This window comes from Schistocerca americana, chromosome 4 (assembly GCF_021461395.2).
Source record: "Schistocerca americana isolate TAMUIC-IGC-003095 chromosome 4, iqSchAmer2.1, whole genome shotgun sequence".
NCBI lineage: Eukaryota > Metazoa > Arthropoda > Insecta > Orthoptera > Acrididae > Schistocerca > Schistocerca americana.
In genome coordinates, this window is record NC_060122.1 from 40,568,764 (window position 1) to 40,591,499 (window position 22,736).

Sequence of the window (22,736 nt, forward strand, 5' to 3'; positions counted from 1 at the left end):
GCCGCTTCGAAGTTGTGATCTGTCATCCTGTGAGCAATGCATTTTAAGGGGTTCATAAAATGGAAAGTTTCTGTCACACGTTGCGAGACAGATGTACTTAAGAATTTTGTTCGGCGAACGTTTACTGCCTTCATGCCAGAAATTTGGAGGAGAATTTCGCATCTTACATGTAAGAGAATCACACTGTGTTGTGAAAACGGTGGCGTACCCAGACACTCCGGAATAAATAATTAAGAACAGTCACACAACCTCAAAGATGTCCTCTGTCATGTTGCCATATGAACACAGTGTCAACATCTAAGTATATACGGACACACCATAGGGGGTAATGCGACTTTGTGATCACTCGTTGGTCTTCTGGGTAATCCACGTTCCAAAATTCGAATCTCAATGACGGCTCGGAAGTTCTTAATTGCCGAGAACATAAAACAAATTTTTCCACAAATTATTAGTAAAAAGGATTTTTCTTCACTTGTGAAGATTTCCAATCACACATTAACCATTTGGAATTAACATCGTCCCTCACGTATGCTTAAAAATAATATTTGACCGGGGAAAACATCTGAAAACCTATCACGAGCTTCTAGAATCCATTGCACGCAGAGTCGCCGCTGTATTGCTTTCCAAATGTGGACCAACAGGCTTTTAAGCAATTGATCATTATGTTTTTTCTCATAAGTGTGTAAAAGATTTTACCAATTGTTGAATGGCAGTTTATTCTGGCTATACTAACGCATTATTAATCTGTGTCGCCTACCAGGATAACTGTCTAGGCCTGTACAGCACACGTCTTGGAGACTCATTCAAACCCCAGACAGGTGAGCCCAATGTTGCGCCGCTACTGCCGCTGTTAATCAACGGACGACCGCCTTCAGTAACATGAAATGTATTCGCAGTAGCGATTATGGGCAACCATCAGCTGTATAATGGAATGATTGTAATTGTCGTTGTACGGAAATTACTACAGATCAGAACAAAGCAGACTAGCAGGTGGGCATTATCTGAAGCTAATTCCACAGGTTCGAATACTGTAATGCGCTGGTGTCCCCCTCATACCGCAGCACTGCAGTTACTGCAACTGTCAGCCTGTGTCCCAGCTCGAGGTAGTTCCTGCTTATACGTATATAGGACGAAATTAGGCCTCCCTCGTGTGTGTGTGTGTGTGTGTGTGTGTGTGTGTGTGTGTGTGTGTGTGTGTGCTAAGAGATTCCTCCTGCTTATTTTTCGTTCAAATTCCATAAGCCGTGAACAACAGCTACGTCTCCTATCCCTAGTCTCAACAACTGGTTTATCTCGCAGTGTGTTTGCCGTTTCAACATGACATTGCCTTATCTGCCCGCCTATGAACGCCTAATGCTATTAGTTTTCTTTGGCTACGTGGTCTATAGCTGGGATCGTGATATGGCTTACCGCCACACACTGCCTTTGCTATTTCATCATGGAACTGCTTCATCTGCCATCTTGGAACGTCGTAGACGGCTGGTTTGCTTTCGGCATTTTCCCAGAGTAGCTTATGATTCTTTTCTTTGTTGTTCCTGCTGCCTCTTTTCCTCTTTCATTGACTAAGCGTATCAAACTTAGTGAACTGAACGATGCTTTATCGAAAATTGTATCAATAATATGTGACAACTTTGCTTCTTATGCTACACGCAGTTTGTACAACAGAAATGAGTAGTGGTTGCTTCTGTGAGGGCGCGCTCGCACGCGATCGTACTGGCGCCACTTCTGCGCGCGTTCCATCGATTCTAGCCCTCGTCGTATCATCTTTGCTTGGTTGAGTGTTACCTTTGGGGCTGTGTAGTAAGGAGTGGTGTATGGAAGACGGATCTGGACGGGTGTGCCTGATTACCCTGCGTAATGACCGATGCAGAGAGTTGAAACCGTTGACCGTTAGTCTGTAGGTGCCCTCCTTTACCTGCAGCGTTTACCGTTGCTTCGGGTGAGCTGAGAGGGCAAAAAGCGGCTCTCGTCGCATGTATCGTGGTTACGAAATACATCAGTTAATTGTGGTGGCCTAAATACGCCGAGGTGTACTGAACCTCTTGTTAGCAGCTACCAGCAGGAGGGCAGTATTATCCAGTCCATACTTGGAGTCCTGAAGCTATTGTCCTCCTTCGCATTTATGTGAAATCATGTACGAAGACTATTCAGTAACTGCTCTACTTAAAGACTGTTAATTCTCGTGCGGTGCTAGCTGGCCAGGTATCCGGTTCTTTTATGCCTTTCAGTAACACCTTTTGGACCTGTGTGTGTCAGTCTGGAGGTTTCTGTAAGTGCCAAGCTAGTATTTTGCAATGGTAATCTGGTTCCTGAAATCACTGTTATCATTATTCGATACTACTGAGTGTGATTTTTCTTTGTTGTAGACGTTATGGCCTTCTTTCAAATGACTTTGTACATTTTTCCTTGTTATTTCTAGGAAGGTTAACTTGCAATGTTTATGAGCGGGGCGCTCCTGTGCTAAAGTTTTAATAGTTGGTATACTTGCGAATAATTTTAATTGTCCGTTTAAATACTACTGTGTATATTAATTTCTGTCAAACGTGTCTGCTGTTTGTCGTTTGGTACATGTCGACAGCTTTGTATAGGCAGCTGTTGTGCTGGTCCGATGCAGGAACGCGTCTTCCATCTGCTTCGGCGGCTTTCCCGTCAACGCACGAGGCCTAGGTGTTGGCAGGTCACACACGCTTCTGTGGATTTCTCATTTCCACCTCAAGCTGAGCAGTTTATTGCCATTCTTTTGGTATCATGACTTTGGTCATTTTGAGAAAGTAATTTGGTCAGTGTTTCTGTTGTTGTAAGATCATTGTAATTCACATGGTTCAAATGGCTCTGAGCACTATGCGACTTAACCAACATTATAGGTACTTGTGTCCAACGTTTGCCTCGGAGCAGGTCTTGAGCATACTGTTGCAGTGGAGAAATGGTTCAAATAGCTCTGAGCATTATAGGACTTAACTGCTGAGGTCATCAGTTCCCTAGAACTTAGAACTACTTAAACCTAACTATGTACATTACACACATCCATGCCCGAGACAGAATTCGAACCTGCTACCGTAGCTGTCGCGCGGCTCCTGACTGTAGCGCCTACAGCCGCTCTGCCACCCCGGCCGGCTGCAGTGGAGATGTACGCATTTTAACGCCCTTTATTTGATGTTTGTTGAACTTAAATTCAAGTCCTGCTGTGGGGTTAGTCCAAAGTTGTGCTGTTAGACGCGCAGACGCAGCCCTGCCGCCCGTTTATTTCATCGATTGTTCGTAATCGGTGCGTGTGAATTCCTAAGGAACCAAACTGCTTAGGTCATCGGCCCCTAGACTTAAACTCTACTTAAACTAACTTACGCTAAGAACAACACACACACCCATGCCCGAGGGAGGACTCGAACCTCCGGCGGGAGGGGCCGCGCACTGCGTGACATGACGCCTCAAACCGCGCGGCCACTCCACGCGCCTTTGTAATCGGGCCATCACTGTGTTGCACCGTTCACAAGTTCTTAAACTACCACTTGTAATTATAAGTATAGTGCAAATGTCATTATGCATTGCGATATTACTTTAAAAACCTCAATTATCTGTATTAATTTAACGAGATTCTTGGTAACTGTTGGTTGGCTTATGAGAGAATTGCTATTAATTTTTTTTTTTTTTTTTTTTTTTTTCCTGAGGTGAATGATAAATGACGCACGGAGTTGGCCCACCCTTGCACATGTTTTCCTTAAGTTAATCCCGATCCTTGCTCTGAGTCTCAAAAATATCACACGACATGAACAAGACATCCAGCCGTGGGCCAGAGAGAAACAAGAGAAACAGTAAGCGTACAAGAATCCTTTTCAGCACCGGTTCTGTGCGTAATTTACCACCTGTCCATATAAACCGTAAATCTCTTTCCAGATTCTTTGCAGCATCATGACGTCTCAAGATTCTTACTTGAATGGAGACGAACTGTGGCTCACTTACTTGTGGGAAGGTTTTCTCTGCAAACGCCGGCGCTGTTGATAAGAACATCGACCCCTCCTAAATTCTCTTTGATCCATTTGAAGGCGCATAGAACATTCTCCTCGCAGGTGACGTCACATTGCAACGGATAGAGCGTACCCGGAGCGTCCTTCAGTTCTCGAGCCTGCAAGAAATAAACGACAGATTTGTCGAATCTGCACGAGACAGAAGGAAGAAAATCATTAGGAGATAGATCAAGTGTATCATTTAACAAAATTCCAATCTACACAAGTGAGTGTCGTAACTACATGAACAAAGGAGCTGTTGCCAAGAAGGATGATAATATTTTTGTTTCTCTCCCCAGACCCTCGGAATTCGCGAAGACAGGTAGCCTCACTTAACTTGATCATATGCGTAAAGAAACTTACCATAGTCATTCAATGTTAAGCTTTTACCACTGACTAATCGAATTAAAGCACCAAACAGGTAACAACCAAAAACTTACATTTTCATAATTCTTCAAAGAACTTAAAGCAAATCAGTATGAGAAATAAACAATTTTTAGGACTTCAGTTGGTTATGTGTTCACTGTTGTACTTAGTGCACCAGAGACTAAAAGACCAGCTCTTCACCTGAACAGTAACCACAATTCAGATAGGATATCTCGCCGGCAGCTGTGACCGAACGGTTCTAGGCGCTTCATTCAGGATCCGCGTGACCGCTATGGTCGGAGGTTCGAATCCTGCCTCGGCCATGGATGTGTGTGATGTCCTTAGGTTAGTTAGGTTTAAGTAGTTCTAAGTTCTAGGGGACTGATGAACTCAAATGTTAAGTGCCATAGTCCTCAGAGCCATTTGAACCATTTTTCAAATAGGATATCGACTATGTCAGGTGTGCCGCTCTACTGGAAGCCACATGCCCTGCTCTTAATCTATTTATGGTGGAAATCTTCCGCTTTAGACTAGAATTGTGGGGAAACAAGGGTGATGTGGTATGTGCTGTTAGATACTTCGGCCCCAGGTAGTCTGAAGTTGATGGCGCAACATAACGACTCTCTTTCAGGAATCTATTCATAACCTTCCATAAAAGGAAGACGTATGGACAACTTATTACAAAATATAACAACGTAGCAACATATCAGTATCACATGCAGTTTCTGATTTTGTTCTGTTCATTGTGAATGCATTATAAAAGAAAGACAGACACAGCCATAACACAAAAACAGACATAAAGCGAAGTAGCAACGGAAGTAATAGTGGGTTCTTCACTGAGGGACATCGCTAATAAATATGGACTAAATTTCATGACAATATCACTTTCTCTGTCGAACAATGAAAACTGGTTACCCCAATCTAGCTACATCTACTGTTTACAACTACACTGATGGGAAAAATCGCAATATCAAAAAGTGATTAATGTAGAGTAATGAAATTTACGGAATACATTTGTCTAGTTAACATATTTAATTGATTAACATTACGAGGTCATAGGTTAATGTAAGCGCGAGATAAACCATTCTAAATGTGAAATTTTTGTACACTGATAACCCGTGTAGCCACCAGACTGTCGAATGCAAGCATGCAAACGCGCATCCATTGTGTTACACAGGTGCCGGACGTCAGTTTGTGGGAAGGAGTTCCATGCCTATTGCACTTGGTCGGTCAATAAGGGGCGGTTAATGCTGTTGGTGGATGACTCTGGAGTTTTTGTTCGATGACGTCCCATATGTGCTCGATTGGAGACAGATTCGCTGCTCGAATTGGACAAGGCAACATGTCGAGTATTTGCAGAGCACGTAAGAGTAAAACAGCGGTATGTGGGCGAATATTATCCTGTTGGAAAACAACCCTGGTCTGTTATTCATGAATGGCGGCAGAACAAGTCGAATCACCAGACTGACGAACAAATTTGCACCCCGGATGCGTGGGCTGTTCACGAGAGAGCTCTTGCTGCCGTACGAAATATCACCCCACACCATAACTCCAAGTATAGGTCCATGTGTCAAGCACGCAGACAGGATGGTTGCAGGCCTTCAGCTGGATTCCTTCTTACCAATACACTAAGGCAGAACCAACATTCATCAGAAAACACAACAGACCTCCACTCAGCCCTCCAACGAGCTCTCGCTTGATACCACTGAATTCGCAAACGGCAGTAGTTTAGGGTCAGCGGAATTCACGCTATAAAATGTCTGGCTCGGAGCTGTCCTTGGGGTAATCCATTTGTAACGGTCGGTTGTGTCACCGTGGTTCAAAATGCTGCTCAAATGACTGCTGAAGATGCAGTGCGATGTGTCGGAGCCATACTCCCAAACAGATGGTGTTCCCTCTCGGTAGTGCCCCGTGATCGTCCAGAGCCCGGTCTTCTTGCGACCGTACATTCCCGTAACCACCGCTCCCAGCAGTCATGTGCTGTGGTTATATCCCTGCAAGTCCTTCTGCAGTATTGCAGAAAGAACCTCCAGCTCCTCGTAGCCCTATTACAGGACCTCGTTCAAACCCAGTGAGGTGTTGATAATGGCGTCTTTGTCCCTGTAAGGGCAACGTTGACTAACATCAACTCACCGCGTATAATCTCAAAGATAACTAACCATTACGACCGCACGTATTTGAAGCCAACCCATTTTGGCTTCTCATAATGGTACTACTAGCGCAAATCTTAAGTGACAAGGGCGAATTGTGAATCGACATCATCTTTAATATGAAGACACACGCTTACCATCTTTCGTTTACGTCGCAAAACTCCTTGGTGTTGAGATTTCCGTCAGTGTATAGGACCACCTCTTCATCTGAGTAATAATCGCAATTTGAATAGGATTTTAATTATATCCGTTTTATTGGAATCTAAGTGGGTGCTCTTAACCCATTCATGGTGAAAATTTTCTTCCCCTTCAGACTAGAATCTTGGGGAAGCAGGGCTGTTGTGATACGTGCTAATAGATGGTTCTGTACCCAGATTCGTTGAAGCTGATGTAGCAACATAACGTTCACCATTCTGCCGTTGTCTCAGCTAACTGCAGTTGGTATTTGTCATAGTGAAGATGCAATATTAAAGTCTGTAGCAGTTGTTGCTCCTGTCGGGCAATCAGAGCAGCGCGATATTCACTGAGTCTTCGATTTATGGAGTTCTTGCGATGTAGCAAGATATCTTAGGAGGTCCTGCGCTAAATAGTTCGCAATTTTTTCTCCAAACAGACCTGGCAACGGGCAAGAGAGTAATTATGGAATCGGTACGTATCAAGAGTCTGCCGACTTGTTTCATATTGTATGATCTGTCAGAAAGGAGGTAACATAGGTGTTAGCCCGGATTTTTCTGTGGGTCCCAGACAGAAGCGGCACATATTTATCTTTGCAAAGTACACAGCTTCTACAAGGATGCCTCATGTCGTCGAGCCCCCTGTGAACAACTATTTGCCAGGCTTTCCAAAATCAGTATCATTTGGACATGGTTGAGTCTCAAGTCGCTTGCATATATCGCCGCTTTGCTAACTTCATTATCTTGTACTGAATAACGAACGCGAACTGGGATATCTATTGCTTGACATCAAATTACCCCAGTTCAGGGTATATTCATATTGGATATATGTATACCACGAACGTACAGGAAAAGACTATGTGCAGCCCGAGCATGTTGCTATGAACTGGAGCCAAGTGGACTGTCTAAAGCAGGATCTTCGCCAGTTCGGTGCAGGGCTTACCTGAAGAATCCACGAGCTACGGAGACTCGTACAGTTATCCCAGTGTCCACCAAAGACCAGAAGCGGCCAAGAGGGAAGAGAGGGCATGTGGAACACATTTTGTTGAGTGTGACTCGAAATTCCCCAAGATCTCCAGATAAAAATTCGTAATCTGAAAACCCAATAACTGAAACTGATGTAATATCAAATATGGGACGTGAGGTTCCTGAAGTGTTAGTTGTCATCTGCCGGAGCGAGAGCTTCAAATAACTTTCACATAACACTAGAATCTCCGTTCAACAGTAAAGGGAATGTATATGGCAAAGTTGGGACAGAAACTCTCCTCGTTGCTGGGTGCGCAAAATTATTAGGTTAGGTGAAATGCAAATAAAACGTAACTGCTAGTACACACAGACGAAAGTAACTAACGGTGGTCCAGTTAGCCTGATAACTGCATGCTTGCACAAGGTGTCAGCATTAGACGCGCCGTTCTTAAAGTCATTCAGCATAGCCTAAATAGAATTACACGGATGCAGCTCAACTATACCTTAGCAGAAAGGGCCTACTTTCATACAGCTAGTACAAACCAGGAAATGTTCACTTACACTATCGACTGTGAGAACAAGCATTCTTGTAAAGTAATGTTAAACCGCTCATCAGATAACTGCTCCGAAAAATTAGTTTCGCAACAATCACGTGAGAGATACAGTTTAGCGCTGCTGACAACAAGTCAAGTAGATCATCCTGAGTCCGCCGACAAAGAGACAGTGATTGGCGAACATGGTTAGCGATGTTGGTCACCAAGAGAAAACATTCCAGAATCATAGACGAGTTGTGGCTGATGTTCAAACTCACTATAGATCTCTACGTAGCTAATAAAAATACGATGATGCCCTGTTTTGGTTAAATAGTAAGCCTACATTTTGAAATTGCTGCAAATTGAATTTTGTAACACCCTTGCTAAGGAACAAATACAGTATCACTTAATACAGTCTCTGACTTATTGGCTCTCCATGCTCTTGCACTGTTATGCATGATACAGTCGTAGGTCTTCTCATTCGTTGTCAGTTCCCGTCAAAGTTTACAGTATACTGATCACGTAGACTCTACCGACAAGATGTTTCGGTTTGGAGGGAAATGATCGATTCAGTAATTCAGTTTGCAGTAACCGCACAGCTCACTCTTGTTTTCACATCATGCAGGGGCTCTTGACGTAATTGCTGAAAATTTAACAGAACTCCATGGTCGGTTATTCTTAGAGTTCATGTTTCCAACCTATTAGTCACATGGAATGTACCGCTGTTAATATTCCAAGTAAGAAATGTTATTTCCAGCGCATGACATACATTCTCCCTCCAAATTTCTATCCGATAAACTACCGTACTTAAACTGTAAGGTCATAAAACAAAACATCGGTTCTTTGTAATACAAATATTACATAGCTTACCAGAGATGTATGACGCGTGCTTTTTACGAAGTTCAAGCCCGATTACGGTTTGGAAATTGTAGTATATTCCTAACAGTCCTATAAAATGATCGTCGGCAGCTGAAAATGCATACGAAGAAACAGCGACATCTCACGAAGAAATAAACACCACTATCAGTAGCCAGAGGAGGTGTAACAGTCTTATCGCAGCTTATCACTGCTCCTTGTAACGTTCTTCTTGCAAACTGAAGTCATGGTCCAATCGATGTTAGGTTGTACTGCTCATGTGCAGGATGCTATGACCGTTTCACCTTGAGACCACCTCTTTCCACTATTAAGGTGTTCATGTGTAGCATCAGTCTACTTCCCTCCAGAACACACAGTTTCATTGATTTCGGTCTGTGCACGTTTCATGGTATTCATTCGTAATATTTCGTAATATTTCTAGATTTCGCAATTTTACATATTCCATATAGGTAAGAAAAGGGGGTCGCTACACTTTCACCTCCGTAATTACAACTACTTTTCAAGATCATCCAACCACCCGCTTCCCCCATCCGAAATACAAACACATGGATCATTGTATATAGGAAATGTCTTAGGATTTTTGGTAGGTTAGCGATTACTAAAAGTTTTTGTACTAAATCTGAAGTACCTTTTGCATATACGTTCACACCAAGAAAATAACTCATTTCTTATTTTTTATAGGTGTACTTTTAATAATTCCCAATTTAATTTTTAGCTTATAACATAGACCTGCATCTTCATGATCTATTTCTTTCTCCAGCATGTAACTTGACAAATACAGAGAAATACTTTCTGGAATTCTAATACATACAAAATTTTCTTCCTGTAAAATACTAATTTTGTGGTTTCAACTATTAGCTCCGTTTCTTTCTGCAGTTCCTCTAGGCGAGAAGATTCGAAGATTTTAATTATTCCTCTTATTTTTTCCATTATACTTTTGGTAATGCATACTACATCTTCCAGTGTGTGTGCCGGCATCTCCTCGGCTCCACATTCTTGGGGGAATTCAGTATAGAACTTCAGTGGTAGGACAACCTTCGTTCTGGAGCACATTAACTGATATCAAATTGATATGCAAATTAAGTCGTGACAGTTCACTTATTTATGACATAAGCCTCTTGTTCTGCTAGGTGGTTTTTCATGTAATCTGTCCCCCTTCCCCACCCTCTCCCTATTGTTCTGTTAATTGCTTTATGGGGGCTGATTTATGACTCCCTGAGGGTAATTCATCCTTCTGAGAAATCTCTCACACCTCCCCCTCCTCGTCCTCCACCCCTCCAGGAAATCCCCTCAGGATACAAACACTTTCGATATCTAACTAAGGGATTAATAAATTAAATTGAACAATTAATTAACCTCTCCTCCTCTGGGAAAACTACCAGCTGCCTTTCCCTCCCCCAGATCCCTTCGCCTCCCCCATCTGGAATTAGGAGAAATAGACTTAGTTGATTGTCCACTTGACAGGAATCGATTGGGGCGTATCGAATATTTTTAAATAATTTATGGCAGGCAAGGGAGTATGTGTGACATAGTTATTTATTCCTTTAAAGAATCTGTCGGGAAATTTACTGTAGTGTATGTAATACTGGTTCTTTAAACAGTTTCTGGATGACAAGGCAGTATGGAATTTTTAAACATTTATGGCGCTATTTTATTGTGGTCATACATTGAATACTGTCATGAAACACTCATCACACATAGGGGCAGATTGTCCTGAAGATTTATGGCGAAAAAGCTCTCGAACACGTCACTGAATGTGGGACCGATCTCACTGCACAGTGCGTGCCACAAGTCAGGAACCGCCGCAACTGTGAGACCGCACTAATCCTCTGCAAACAAAGGATCAGGCAGTGGCATCCCTTTTAAAATTGATACCAGACTCATTTCTTGCCTCTCTCTCCCTCCTCCCCCCCCCTCTCTCCCACAGCGTTTGTTTCAAGTATTACTTTCTGTTTATGTGAACTAAAATATGCAAGCACACGCAGACCAAGATGTCCTCCCCCGACCCCAACTCATCCATTCCTCGATGGCCCCCACACCTACGTGGCGCTGGTGGTCGCTATATCTACTTGTCCTGACACTTCCATAGCTAGGGAAACCGGTAACAGATGGAACAAAAGCATTTGAGACGGAGTTGTTAGTGTGTGTTGTGTGCCGCACTAATCCCTTCTTTCTCCTGAAAAGACTAGTGGATACCCGGAAAACACCCAGCTGTGGATTTCTTGGAAGTATTCCCTTATTCTACTGGATTGATTTACTAATTAATTAAATCAATACCATTCATGTGCTGCCAGTTTTACCTTGTACCCGATTGGTGGATACTAGGAATGCTACATTTGGTGCGATTCGACCACATAAGTGCCCGGTTTCCAAACTCTCCTGGAGTTTTCTTCCCTTACCTCCTGTTGGTGGATACTGGGACAGTTGGGTCATTTGGTAGGAAATCCACTACTCTGGAGGTAGCTGAAAATTTCAAATTTCTGCTGAATTGCGTGCTACGACCTTAAACAATGTGTGGAGGAGTTCAATCGGTATGTATGCGCATAATACCACTATCAGGAACAATAAATTTTTCAATCGGGAATTTGATAATGTGGTTGGGTTTTTGGTGCACTATATAATCCCTAAGTTGGTTTTCTCAGCCCACAGCGAAATGAAGAAGGAGAAGGAATGGTCTACCATGTGGCAGGACAGTAACAGCAACGAATACCATCTTTCCACTGCAAGACAGAGTCCACTGGACGCTACTGAGGAGCAGTATATATATCACATAGTTAAACCGTGTTCCTATCTGCAGTAGCAGTTACCACAGTTAGGTCTCGGAGATCGCTGGAACAGTAGCAAATCCGACGCTCTCACGTCGGGAAGTCCACACGCAGCGCCCCAGGCCAGAAACCGCGCAGCACTTGTTGCCGCTGTGTACGTACATCTCAGCTACCGCGCCATGTCAGCAGCCTGACTCGGCCCACCAGACAGGAATGCCCAGCTGTGGAGGCGTCTGGCGAGGATTGGAAAGGCAGTAATTTGGAATTTATCAATACCTCCAGCGCCACTTGTTAGTGATTGATATTGAATCTTCTCAAATATGAACATAAAAATGGGATAATAGAATGAATACGATCATGAAGGCTGCCCAACACATACTGAGTACTAGTTGGTTATCCACCCACCTAGAGGGTGACACGGTTTAGCCCAGATGACTGGTTCATGAGGCTTAGCGATGATTTGCACCTGAATCCAGAAATGTCAATTCATTTTGACCACCGGCTACCTCTGCCAAACACCCAGAATTCAGGCAGAGTCGTCCTAAGAGACCAGTCACATATTTATCAGTGTAATTACAATTAAATATTACAATGACATTTGACAGTGAACAAAGTATTGGAAATGGCTCCTGTTGTCGGCTTTGGCTCTGGAAATATCAGTGTCTATACAATTCTTATGAGTCGAAATGATTTTCCACATAAAACGTTTCATCCCCTTATGGCAATCAAAGCCTTTAAATTGAAATTTTCCGAATCAGTTCTATACCTCCCTTAAAACCAGACTTAGTTTCTTTCGTTGGACATGTCGGAACACTGACCACAGTAATCTTAGACCCTAAAACATACACATCTGTGATTGTAGTTTACATGTAGTTTACATGTGTACATGTGTGGTGCGAATGTGGACAGCAGGAAAAATTATTTGATGTACACACTCGCACCAGTCGGCTGTCATTTCGCACTGCAGAGTAGCAAGCGCCCCCCCTTCCCCACCTCTTCCCCCCCTCCCCGTCCCTTCGCCACATCATCGTTATCACATACCTTTTGTGGAATAAAGGGTCTAGTTACAATTAAATAAGTCCTCGTACCTTTTTTATAAAGGGCATTCAAATGAAACCCGGTTACTTGTGTAAAGAAACGGTAACGATTTTATTAACTCAAAAATGTAGTTATACACAGCAAACACACTCAAAAATAGTCGCCAAACTATTGGCACATTTACCCCATTCGATTACATCCTTGAAGAAGCTGTCGGATCCAGGCCTGGACCCAGTCACGTATTTCGTCGTCCGTCGCGAATCGATGTCCGCGAATAGCTTGTTTTAGAGGTCCAGACACATGAAAGCCACACCGTGAAAGGTCGGGACTGTAAGGAGGAGGATCCAGCGTTTCCCACCGAAACTGCTGCAATGTCGTCTTCACCGCATTGGCCGTGTGTGGGCGGGCATTATCATACTGGAGGATAAACGCCATTGGAAAACATGCCTCGGCATTTCGACTAAATGTTTCGTCTAAGGTTCTATAACGTGGCTTGATAATGCTGGGCATTGATGGTGATTCGCTGTTCCAGGAACTAGACAAGCAGTAAGCCCTTGTGGTCACATAAGGACATCATGACCTTACCAGAACTGTTGTTCACGGCCTTTGATTTCCTTGGAGGTGCTTGCTCTGACGCTTTCCGGTTCAAAATGGTGACACCATGTTTCGTCACCTGTGACAACACGCGAAAGAAAGCCGTATTTCGTATATTGATAACGTTACAGATGACTCAAAGACAGCGCCATTCCAGTACTGCGCTGTTCGGCGGTCTCTTGGTGGGGAACCCATTGCGCACAGATTTTTGGAAAGTTCAAGTGTTGATGCATTATGCTGTGGGCGGTGCCCACGCTAATACCCAGTGACCGATAGAGCTCGTCCACGGTGATTCTGCAGTTGTCCAACAACAAAGCATTCACTTCCGTAACCGTTTCCGGTGTGATGACACGCTGAGCCTGTCCAAGACGAGCGTCGTCTTCCAGTGACTCGCGCCACTCAACGAATCGTTTGCGCCGTTCCACGACACTTGAACGACTCATCTTACACAACCTCCATTTGTCGATACATTTCGGTAGTGGACGATAATGTTTGTGACCACCTTCTCTTTGGCGAGCACCCACGCTGGCACTATGCAACATCAAACGGTGACCACGCGTCAGTCTCTCTACCAATAGATAGCACCACCATACCCGCAGTTATACGGTGCCACATCACGTGTAAGGGAAAGGCAGACGCATTGACCAGGTTTCATTTGAATAAACCTCATATTTCCTCGTCTTCGCCACTTCCATGAAACCGTTTCGTACTTTTGATACTTGTAAATCAAACCAACACAGTGGCGTGTTATGTATTCGGACCGCCATGCTGAAGTTCGTGTTAGTGCATTTGAACCTTATATCATGTTTAAACGCATAACAATCGTAGACCCAACACCCAGATCACACAAATTTCTCGACTAAGACATCATTGCAAGTGCTGTATACTACAGTGCGTCCAATCGGGGTTAATTTTCAAGGGCCAAGTAAACCGGTAGAAAAATGTTTGCATACAATAATGTTATCGCAAAAGTGTTTGGTGTCGGCTCTAAGCACACTTTCCCTTGCGAAACACTGCACCTGTTTAACACTTTGGAGGAGATACACGCCGAGACAGATCTGATGCAGCTGGCAAAAATTAGTTTGTTATGAAAAAAAAAGGACCCAGCATACAGTATGCTTCGTATAATTTCAATATTGATCGAAGTAATTGTTTTCTCGCACATGTAACAAACAAAATCTTTATATGACGCTGTAACAGGTTCTTCTTTTTCCGAAACAAAACTTATTGCTGCCCGTGGTGGCCGAGCGCTTCTAGGCGCTTCAGTCCGGATCCGCGCGACTGCTGCGGTCGCAGGTTCGAATCCTGCCTCGGGCATGGATGTGTGTGATGTCCTTAAGTTAGTTAGGTTTAAGTAGTTCTAAATTCTAGGCGACTGATGACCTAAGATTTTAAGTCCCGTAGTTCTCAGAGCCATTTGAACCAAAACTTATTTTTGCCAGCAAAATCAGTTCCGTCTCGAGGTGTTCCGCCTCGAAAGTGTTAAACTGGTGCAGTTTTTTGCAATAGAAAATTAAATATCGAACAGTTTCACGATAACATTATGGTGTGCAAACGTGTCTCTACCCGTTTACTCGGCTCTTGGAAATTAACGCCGAATAGAGGTACTATAGTATATTGGACTCACAATGATGTCTTGGGCAAGAAATTTGTATGATCTGGGTGTTAGGTGTACGATAGTTATGCGTGTAAACATGATATAATGCTGAAATCCGCTAACACAAACTCCAACATGGGGGTCCGAACGTGTAAGACGCCACTGTGATAGCCGGATATACAAGTATAAAAAATACGAAAGGGTTTCGTGGAAGTGGCGAAATCTAGAAAATAAAAAAGTTGCGGAAGCTTTTTAATTGTAATTACATCCTTTATTCCTCGACAAAGATGTGATAATGACAATGTGGCGTGGGATGGGGGGAGGGGAGAGGGAGTCTGCTATTTGGCACAACGACGCCCAACTGGTGCGACCGTGGACATATAATTTTTTCTGTCGCTATACAACTATAAATGATAGTGCTGCTTGAACGTGAAGTTACTGTGGCTTATATTTCAACATGTCACCAGACTTTAGTGGGAAGTGCTCAGACTACTATGCACGTAAGAAAATTACATATGTGCAATTGTAAAGGCATGATAGATTTGACATCGGTAATTGTAATTTCAATTCACGGAAGAGAGTATAGCCGACATAGGGAGGTGATAGAGTCAACTCGTAAACAGTTACATAATACAGCAAATGCAGGGGTTCAACTGGATCTGATATAGTGTACAAACAGGGCGGGCAATATGGCTGCAACAAAATGGATCACAGAACGTCCTCTCATTGGCTCCCTTAAGCAGATTCTGGCATGTTCTTTGTGGCACTATCGACAGCGTCGTATATTACAGTACACCAACACATATCGGTGATGACTTTCTAATCATTTCATCACTGGGAGCACTGTTGATCATCACATATTGCCGGAGGCCTGTGTTTTACAACACCTGTTTGAGAGAGTCTTGGAGGGGATGCAGCACTTCCCAGAAACGCTGACTCAAAATACCTACAGTCTATTCCCGAATCTGACTGGCTAGGAGACTTCAAATCAAATAATTTTTTAGAAATGAGGAGAATCGGGACACCTAGTCTGTGTGTGTGTGGACAAAATGTTTCATTTCACCGATTGCTGTAAGGGACAGGAAAGGTTTTATGAGGAAAATTATGTCCACTCATAACAGTGGTATATTTTGTGGACTGGCAAGACAGCCAATCCACTAGGACGGGAGGCCGAAGGGCACGCGTTTAAACTCACGCAGGCTGGCGTGAGGTCTGAAAAATGATAAGGAATTGAGACTAGCAAAAACGGTACGTAGCTTCTGGAATACTTAACTTTAATCCATAATTGGTGAACATCGGTCTGACGGTACATGCATCACAAGATAAATAGCAATTGATAATGGCGCCTTGCTAGGTCGTAGCAGATGACGTAGCTGAAGGCTATGCTAACTATCGTCTCGGCAAATGAGAGCGTAATTTGTCAGTGAACCATCGCTAGCAAAGTCGGCTGTACAACTGGGGCGAGTGCTAGGAAGTCTCTCTAGGCCTGCCGTGTGGCAGCGCTCGGTCTGCAATCACTTATAGTGGCGACACGCGGGTCCGATGTATACTAACGGACCGGGGCCGATTTAAAGGCTACCACCTAGCAAGTGCGGTGTCTGGCGGTGACACCACCGTCTAGATATTGAAATTTCCAGAGCCGAAGCCGTCAACAGGAGCCATTCCCAATACTTTGTTCATTGGCAAATATTATCAGACTGGTACGATGATCGTAATATTTAATTGTAATTACACTGATAAATATGTGGCTAGGACGAGTCTGCTAGCTGTCCAGTTGTTTGGCAGAGGTAGCCAGTGACAGGAACTAACTGGCATTTCTGGTTTAAGGCGCAAGCCGTCGCTAAGCCTCACAAGCCAGTCCGGCGAGATAAAATCCTGCCGCACTCTAGGAGGGTGAACAGCGAACTAATATTCAGTATGTGCTGGGCAGCCTTCGTGATCATATTTGAGAAAATTCAGTATCAATCAAAGACAAGTGTGGCCACTAGAGACATTGATAAAGTCCAAATTCCTACCATTTCAGTCGTCCCTAGACGCCTCCACACCTGGACATTCCTGTCTGGTATGCCAAGTCTGGCTGCAGACCTGGAGCGATCGCTGAGACGCGCGTACACGGCGGTAGCCAGTGCTGCGTGAGTCTCTGGCCTGCTGGGGCACTGCGTGTGGACATCCGAACATGAGGGCGCGCCGGCTTAACGCTTGTTTCAGCGATCTCCGACATCTAACCGTGACAACTTCCACTATGAAGTGGAACGTGGTTCAACTATGTGATATATACTGCTCCTCAGTAACGTCCAGTGGTAGACCGTGTCTCCTACTTCTTCGTGCCGGTGTAGCTGAGAGAACCAACTTAGGGATTGGAATGCAGTATTTGGTGTTACGGAGAGTACTCTTTGTCACTGGTCCGTTACCTAGCTTGCATAATCTGTCGCCCAGAGCGAAGTCTCAACTGAGAGGAAAAAAGTGCAGGTGACCCCTGTGTATAAGAAGAGTGAAAGAACGAATCCGTAACGCTATCGAGCGAAATAATAAATCTCCTTTGGACAGAAAAGTTCCTGTCCGCAAATCAGCGCATATGTAGAATGCACCGCTCGTGAAAAATTCAACTTGTCCTTTTCTTGTATGATAACCTGCGAACCATTGATGAAAGGCAACAGGCAAATTCAATTTTTTTATATTTCCAGAATGCATTCCAAACATTGCCACACAGCGCTGTGTTGTGATTTAATGAAGGTCCGACGGTATGGACCAGTACCTAGTACGTTGTTCCAGAGGGCAAATGAGACGAGGTTATTATATGGAGTATGCCAGGGACGAGTGATGGAACCTGTCTTATTCTATATATATGGCTAAACGATGTGATGGATAAGGCAACTGTTTGCTGACTACACTGCAGTGTAAGGGACAGTGTTTTCGTAGAGTGTGTTGGAGGCTACAGGATGAGTCGGAGATCATTTCAATTTGGTATGATGAATGACAGCTTCCTACAAATGTCGAAAAGTGTCTGTTAATGCGGATGAGTACGAAAAACACTCCTGTATTGATGGGTACATTAGTAGTGTTGTGCTGAAGGACAAAGACATGGCGATTATCCAGGCTGTAACATCTGTAAGTGCGGACATTCTTATACATGAGACCTTTATGTGTACACACATCAGCGTGCTGGTTGTTGTTTGTCTGCGTGGAACAGTCTTCCTACAAACACATCAGAAACTTTAGGACCTGAGGCTTTCTGCATGATCATACTGCACCACTAGGAGGATTATGCCTGTCAGTATACACTAAGCGTTTTGCGACCACACGTCCGCACTTCACACCCGACTTATTGCCCAGGAGGAAGACGGTCATTCACTGTTTTCTCTTGCAACATCTACTTAGAGATACTAACCAACTAAAAGATATGACTTGTAATGACTACGACTTTTAGACTGCAGTGACATAAATAAAGATGTAACATTCTTCCGTACGCTGTCCTCAGCCACCAGTAGAAATACCTGCACTTACAAAAAGCAAGTCCCTCTAACTAAGGGCTTACGTTCAAAGGACGTCATTTTTCCAAGTAGAGAAGGAATTAGAATATTTCTTCAAAATATAAGAGGTATTAGAGACCAAATTAGAGAACTGCTTCTAGATTTTTGGTATATCGGAGCACCACTTAAATAATTTAACACTTCAGAGGCTTCATTTACCAGGACACAGATTGGCTGGATGTTTTTCAAGGAGTTCCCTGCGGGGTGGAGGAGTGGCTATGTATGTAAAAAACAGTATTCCATGTGAGTCCATAGACGTATCACAGCACTACACTGAACACATATTTGAATGTTGTGCAGGGGCAGTTGAATTTAGTGACACTATACTGCAAATTGTGGTTGTTTTTAGGTCCCCTAACTCTGGCTTCAGATTATTTCTGCTCAAGCTAGACAGGGTTTTTGGTTAACTTTGTAGGAAGTACCAGAAATTAATTACATGTGGTGACTTCAATATAAATTTTGTGTATGATGGTGCAAGAAAAAGAATGTCGATAGTCTCCTAAATTCGTATATTCTGATGCAGGCGGTGTTTTTTTTTTTCAACTACGTTGCAGGGGAACAGTAGCACAGCCATAGGCAATATTTTTATTCATTCTTCATAACTAGATGGGCATTCTGTTAGTAAAAGGGTTAATGGCCTTTCAGACGATGATGCACAAATTTTAACACTAAAGGGCTTTTGTACTCAAACAAAAGTCACGTATACTTACAAACAATGTGGGAAAGATAATCCAACAGCAATAGACAGTTTCTTAAACCTCGTTAAGGAACAAGAGAGGCAGGATGTTTATTGTGCCGATAAAATAGATCACAAATGTGATGCCTTCCTTAACAGATTTCTCATGCTCTTTGAGAGCTGTTTTCCATTGGAACGTCCTAAACGTGGTACTAGCAGTAAAAGGCTGCCCGGGTGGCTGACTGGTATGATAAGGATATCATGTAGAACAAAGCGGGATTCGTATCAAAATGCTAGAAGCAGTCACTATCAAGCTGCAGTAGCCCATTACAAACAGTAGTGTAAGGTGGTTAAAAATGTCATTAGGAAGGCAAAAACTATGTGGTATGCAAATAGAATAGCTAATTCACAGGATAAAATTAAAACCATATGGTCGGTTATGAAGCAAGTGCCTGGTCAGCAGCACAAGGTCGACGATGTAAAGTCAGTTCGTAGTAAAAATATTTCTGTTACTGATAAATCAGATATATGTACAGCATTTAACAATCATTTTCTGAGAATTGCTGATGAATTAAATAAAAATCATGTAATTTTCTTGACAAATGTCTTTCCGAGATTGGTGTCTGAAACACTCCTCTGTGATATAGACAAGAGGGATATTGAGTCAATAATTAAATCGCTGAAGACTAAGGTCTTTCATGGTTATGATGGAGTGTCTAGCAGAATATTACAGAACCGTGCTGCACATGTTAGCCCTGTATTTAGGCATATTTGTAATTTTTCCTTTAGGAATGGATAGTTTCCTGAGCCACAAAAGCACTGAGTAGTAAAGCCACTTTAGATAAAGGGAGGAAGGGATAATGTAGATAATTTTAGACTTATTTCTATGCCATCAGTGTTTGTAAAAGTTATTGATTTGCTATCAAATGTACAGTTAGGCTTTAGAAGTCGTTTAACAACTGAAAATGCTAATTCTCATTTCTCTGTGACGTACTGGATGGGTTCAACACAAGCTTTCGAACGCTAGGCGCATTATTTTATTTAACTAAGGCGTTTGATTGTGTTGATCACAAAATATTGCTGCAGAATTTGGACCATTACGGAATATGGGGAGAAGCTCACACTTGGTTCACCTCTTTCTTTAGCAACAAACAGGAAAAGGTTATTATTCACAATGTTGAGAATGGCTGTGATGTGGGGTTTTAGCGGGGTACGCTCAGGTGGGGGGTGCCCCACTTATGAGTGTTGGGGCAACTCCTGTTCCTTATTTATATAAATGACATGCCATCTAGTAAAACGGGTAGCTCAAAACATTTCTGTTTGCTGATGACTCTAGCTTGGTAGTAAAGGATGTTGTGTGCAACACTGGAACGGTTTCGCATAGTGCAGGTTATGACCTAAGTTCATGGTTTGTAGAAAATAAACTAACGCTAAATCGCAGGAAGACCCAGTTTTTAATGTTTCTGACACACAATTCAACAAAACCCGACGTTTTAATTTTACAAAATGGGCATATGATTACTGAAACGGAGCACTTCAAATTGCTAGGTGTTCAGATAGTTAGTAAACTGTGATGGAAACCCCACGTTCAAGATCTTGTTCAGAGACTTAAAGCTGCCATTTTTACTATTCGAACGGTATCTGAAGTGAGTGATCGTTCGACACGAAAATTAGTGTACTTTGCTTATATTCATTCGCTTATGTCGTATGGTATTACATTTTGGTGTAACTCTTCCCATCTTAAAAGGATATTTTTGGCTCTGAAACGAGTGGTTCGGGCAGTAAGTGGTGTAAGTTCACGAACTTCTTGTCGACCCCTGTTCACGAGTCTGGGTATTTTAACATTGGCCTCTCTCTCTCTCTCTCTCTCTCTCTCTCTCTCTCTCTCTCTCTCTCTCTGTTATGTTAATCGAGGACCTAGAAACGACGGAGAGGCTCCGTCCCCACCGCAGCCGCAGTGGTCCACAACCCCACGACGACTACCGCAGTCCACATCACCCCTCCGCCGCCCCACACCGAACCCAGGGTTATTGTGCGGGTCGGACCCTGGTGGACCCCCCAGGGAACGTCTCACACCAGACGAGTGTAGCCCTTACGTTTGCGTGGTAGAGTAATGGTGGTGTACACGTACGTAGAGAACTTGTTTGAGCAGCAGTCGCCGACGGTGTTGCTGAGGCGGAATAAGGGGAACCAGAACGCATTTGCCGAGGCAGATGGAAAACTGCCTAAAAACCATCCACAGACTGGCCGGCTCACCGGACCTCGAGACAAATCCGCTGGGCGGATTCGTGCCGGGGACCGGAGCTCCACCGCGCCTGATTAGCCGAGCGGTCTCAGGCGCTACAGTCATGGACTGTGCGGCTGGTCCTGGCGGAGGTTCGAGTCCTCCCTCCGGCATGGATGTGTGTGTTTGTCCTAAGGATAATTTCGGTTAAGTAGTGTGTAAGCTTAGGGACTGATGACCTTAGCAGTTATGTCTCATAAGATTTCACACACACACACACACACACACACACACACACACACACACACACCGGCGCTCCTTCCCACCCGGAAAGCCATGTGTTAGACCGCACGGCCAACCGGTCGGGCTTATATATTCCTTACTGTCATTTCTTGTTAACAGTATTAGCTTATTCCAAGGAATAAGCAGCATTCACTCAGTTAATACTCGGCAGAAATCAAACCTGCGTTTGGATCGGACTTCCCTGACTCTTGTGCAGAAAGGTGTGCAGTACACTGCTGCATCCATTTTCAATAAGCTACCACTCGAATTAAAACATCTTAGCAGTAATACACGCGCATTCAAATCGAAACTGAAGACTTTCCTCATGGGTCACTCCTTCTATTCTGTCGAGGAATTCCTTGAAAAATTAAGGTGATTCTTGTTGTTTTGTTGATCGCGTTTACTTAAACTTATGGACCGACTTTTCTGATTCATAAACGTTTGATTTTTGTCTGTTATTACCTTTATGTTGTAATTTCATGTACTGACATATTCCATGACCTTGGACATTAGCTCCTCAGTTTGGTCCTACGGAACTTGATGTGTAAATAAAAATAAAATAAATTACACCCGTTACGCTCTGTAAGTCTACGTGTAACATTGCAAAGCTATATGAAATGAAACGAGCAAGTAGTGTCGGCAGTAGCGAAGGCGATTTATCGATTTAAATTTATTGGAAGAATTCTGATGAAAAGTTTGCTCAGATATGAAGGAGACCGCGAATAGAACAATTGTGCGACCCATTCTTGAGTAGTACTCCAGTGCTTTTGATCTCCAGAAGTTCGGATTAAAGGAAGATATCGAAGCAACTCAGAGACGGTCTGTTTGACTTGTTACTATACACTCGAGAAACACTCAAATATAGCAAAGATGCTTCGTGAAAATAAATGGGAATCCGCGGAGGGATGACGCTTTCATTTCCGTAAACACTACTGAGAAAACCTGGACTTACCTTAATGTTGCGT

At 43.4% G+C, this 22,736-nt stretch overlaps 1 protein-coding gene across 1 annotated transcript in view; it reads right to left on the reverse strand.

The window, feature by feature from the left end:
* Positions 1-22,736, reverse strand: part of LOC124612567 (dehydrogenase/reductase SDR family member 11-like) — a 78,213-nt gene that overhangs the window by 51,454 nt on the left and 4,023 nt on the right. The window contains exon 3 of the mRNA XM_047140849.1: positions 3,958-4,120. Within this exon, the coding sequence (XP_046996805.1) occupies positions 3,958-4,120 (163 nt within the window). The remainder of the gene's footprint in view (positions 1-3,957; positions 4,121-22,736) is intronic.